The following is a 2,060-nucleotide window of genomic DNA, read 5'->3' on the forward strand; positions in this document are numbered from 1 at the left end:
GGCTCAGCCTGCCACAAGGCCTCCCAAGGCAGAGCAGGGTTAGGCCCGAAACATCCTCCCTCTCTCTCCGCGGCCCCGGCTCAGCCTCCTCGACCCTGGATAAGTGTTTGCTGACTGAAACTGCGCAAGAGGAGGATGGAGCTCACGGTGGGATTAGATGTGGGCTAGCTGGTATCCTACCGGGGTCAGAGAGCAGTATTACGAGGGGGAAACAAAGTCAGGGGAGACCAGGCGGACGGAGGACAAAAAGGAGCCTGCCTCACCTTCAGATCCCGATGCACAATGTTCTTCTGGTGACAGTAATGCACGGCGGAGACGATCTGGCAGGAAAGAAGCATGGGGGGGGGGGGAGAAGCCAGGGGTCTCACCCAATGATGCTCCCCCGACCCACACCCTCAGATCCACAGAGGGGCAGCCCCCCCCCAACAGCCAGACCCTCACCCCCTCACCTGCCGAAACTTGGCTCTTGCCTCTTTCTCCTTCATGCGGCCATGGGACACGAGGTAGTCAAAGACCTCCCCTGAGGGGGGCAGGGACAGGGTCAGGGAGACACAGGGGCGCATACAGGGTGGGGGGTGAGGGTGAGAGCGGGGCACCGAGAGGGGAACGCCGGGAGAGGATGATGGGGAAGGAAGGGCTTCCTCGGCAGGGTCACGGGGCGATGGGGTGGGAAGGAGGGGAGCGCGGGGCCGGGTCTCACCAGCACTGGCGTACTCCATGACCAGGTAGAGGGTTTTCTCCGTCTCAATGACTTCGAACAATTTCACTGCAACGAGCCGGCCCCCCGAGTCCCTGAGGTCAGGACGGGGGCCCCGCTCTCCCCCAGCCCCGTCCCGGCTCCTCAGCCAACCCTGCAGCCCTTCGCCCCCCGAGGCCCGGAGCCTCACCAATGTTGGGGTGATTGAGGCCTTTCATGATTCGGACTTCTCGGAAGAGCTGGGAGGAGGGAGGGAATGAGGCAGTGTTTTAGAAGGAGAAAACATTAGCCACGGGACCCCCCCAAGCCCGCCATCTCCGAGAAAGCGGGGCTCCCTCCGCGGGCACTCCGGGAGACCCGTGGTGATTCGGCAAGGGTGCTCGGGAAGCCCGGCCTCCGGTCTCTGGCCTCCCCAGCAGGCCGGGGGTACCGATTGTCCCGGGAGGAAAAGGAGCCTGAACTCACCTTTTGCAAGCTGCTGGGATTGAGCTGGGTTTTGTCAATAATCTTGATGGCGACCTGCAGACGGGACCCCCCCAAAGTGCCAGACCTTGAGAGCCAGCCCGCCGCCCCCTGCTTGTCTTGGGAGTGACTCCCTCAGGAGCCTTCTCCCCCCTCCTCGGCCACCCTGAAGGCCCGGGGACTGGAGAACTCCCACCCCCAGAGGGGGAAACTGAGGCCCAAGAGAAGGAAGTGGGCCTTGTAGGTCCATCACGGGAACCTCCGATCTGTGCTCATTCTTAGCTGCTAATAAAAATGTATTTTATCAAGACCTCACCACGCTCTATAGCCAGGGTCTACAAGTATGACTGTGGCACTTTCTGAAGAGGGAGACAAAGGCTCAGACACATCCAAGAAGCCACCACAGATCACACAGGATTCGAACACAGATCCCACTCCCAATCCTCAGGCAGGTGGTGTTCCCTGGGTACACCGGGGGGTCCGAGCCCTGCCTACCTCTCGCCCAGTAAGGATGTGCCGGGCCAGCTTGACCTTGGCGAAATTCCCCTTCCCGATGGTCCGGAGGAGCCGGTAGTTGCCGACATGGGGCTGCTCCTCCGGGCATGAGGCGATGGAGTTCCGGCAGCGGGCGCCCAGGGAGCGACTGGACCAGGAGGGGCCCTTGTCCGAGGACCTGCCACTGCTCAGGGTGCCATGCTGTGGGGGACGGGGCCGTCAGCAACTCACCTGCCTGGGCCAGCCCATCTCCATCCCCACCCAGGCAGGAAAGCCGGTTTAGGCCGGTGACTCAGCCCCCTGGCCTGGGGCAGCCGCAGACCAAAGTGGGGGCTGGAGGCACAGAATGCCTGAGTCCCACCCCCACCCTCTGCCCATCAGGGACCTCCATCTCTTCCTCTTCGCC

The 2,060-nt window shown here is 62.7% G+C and overlaps 1 protein-coding gene across 1 annotated transcript; it reads right to left on the reverse strand.

Moving 5' to 3' along the window:
• Positions 1 to 263: 263 nt before the first annotated feature.
• On the reverse strand, positions 264 to 1,855 carry LOC123256268 (MAP/microtubule affinity-regulating kinase 4-like; the record flags this gene model as incomplete). Its single annotated transcript, XM_044684921.1, has 6 exons — positions 264 to 320; positions 450 to 520; positions 701 to 766; positions 888 to 936; positions 1,163 to 1,216; positions 1,655 to 1,855. Coding segments are annotated over 6 exons (498 nt in total), but the record flags the coding sequence as incomplete, so codon positions are not given.
• Between the last annotated feature and the right edge of the window lie 205 nt (positions 1,856 to 2,060).

The sequence above is a fragment of the Gracilinanus agilis genome, unplaced genomic scaffold, assembly GCF_016433145.1.
Source record: "Gracilinanus agilis isolate LMUSP501 unplaced genomic scaffold, AgileGrace unplaced_scaffold57430, whole genome shotgun sequence".
Lineage (NCBI taxonomy): Eukaryota > Metazoa > Chordata > Mammalia > Didelphimorphia > Didelphidae > Gracilinanus > Gracilinanus agilis.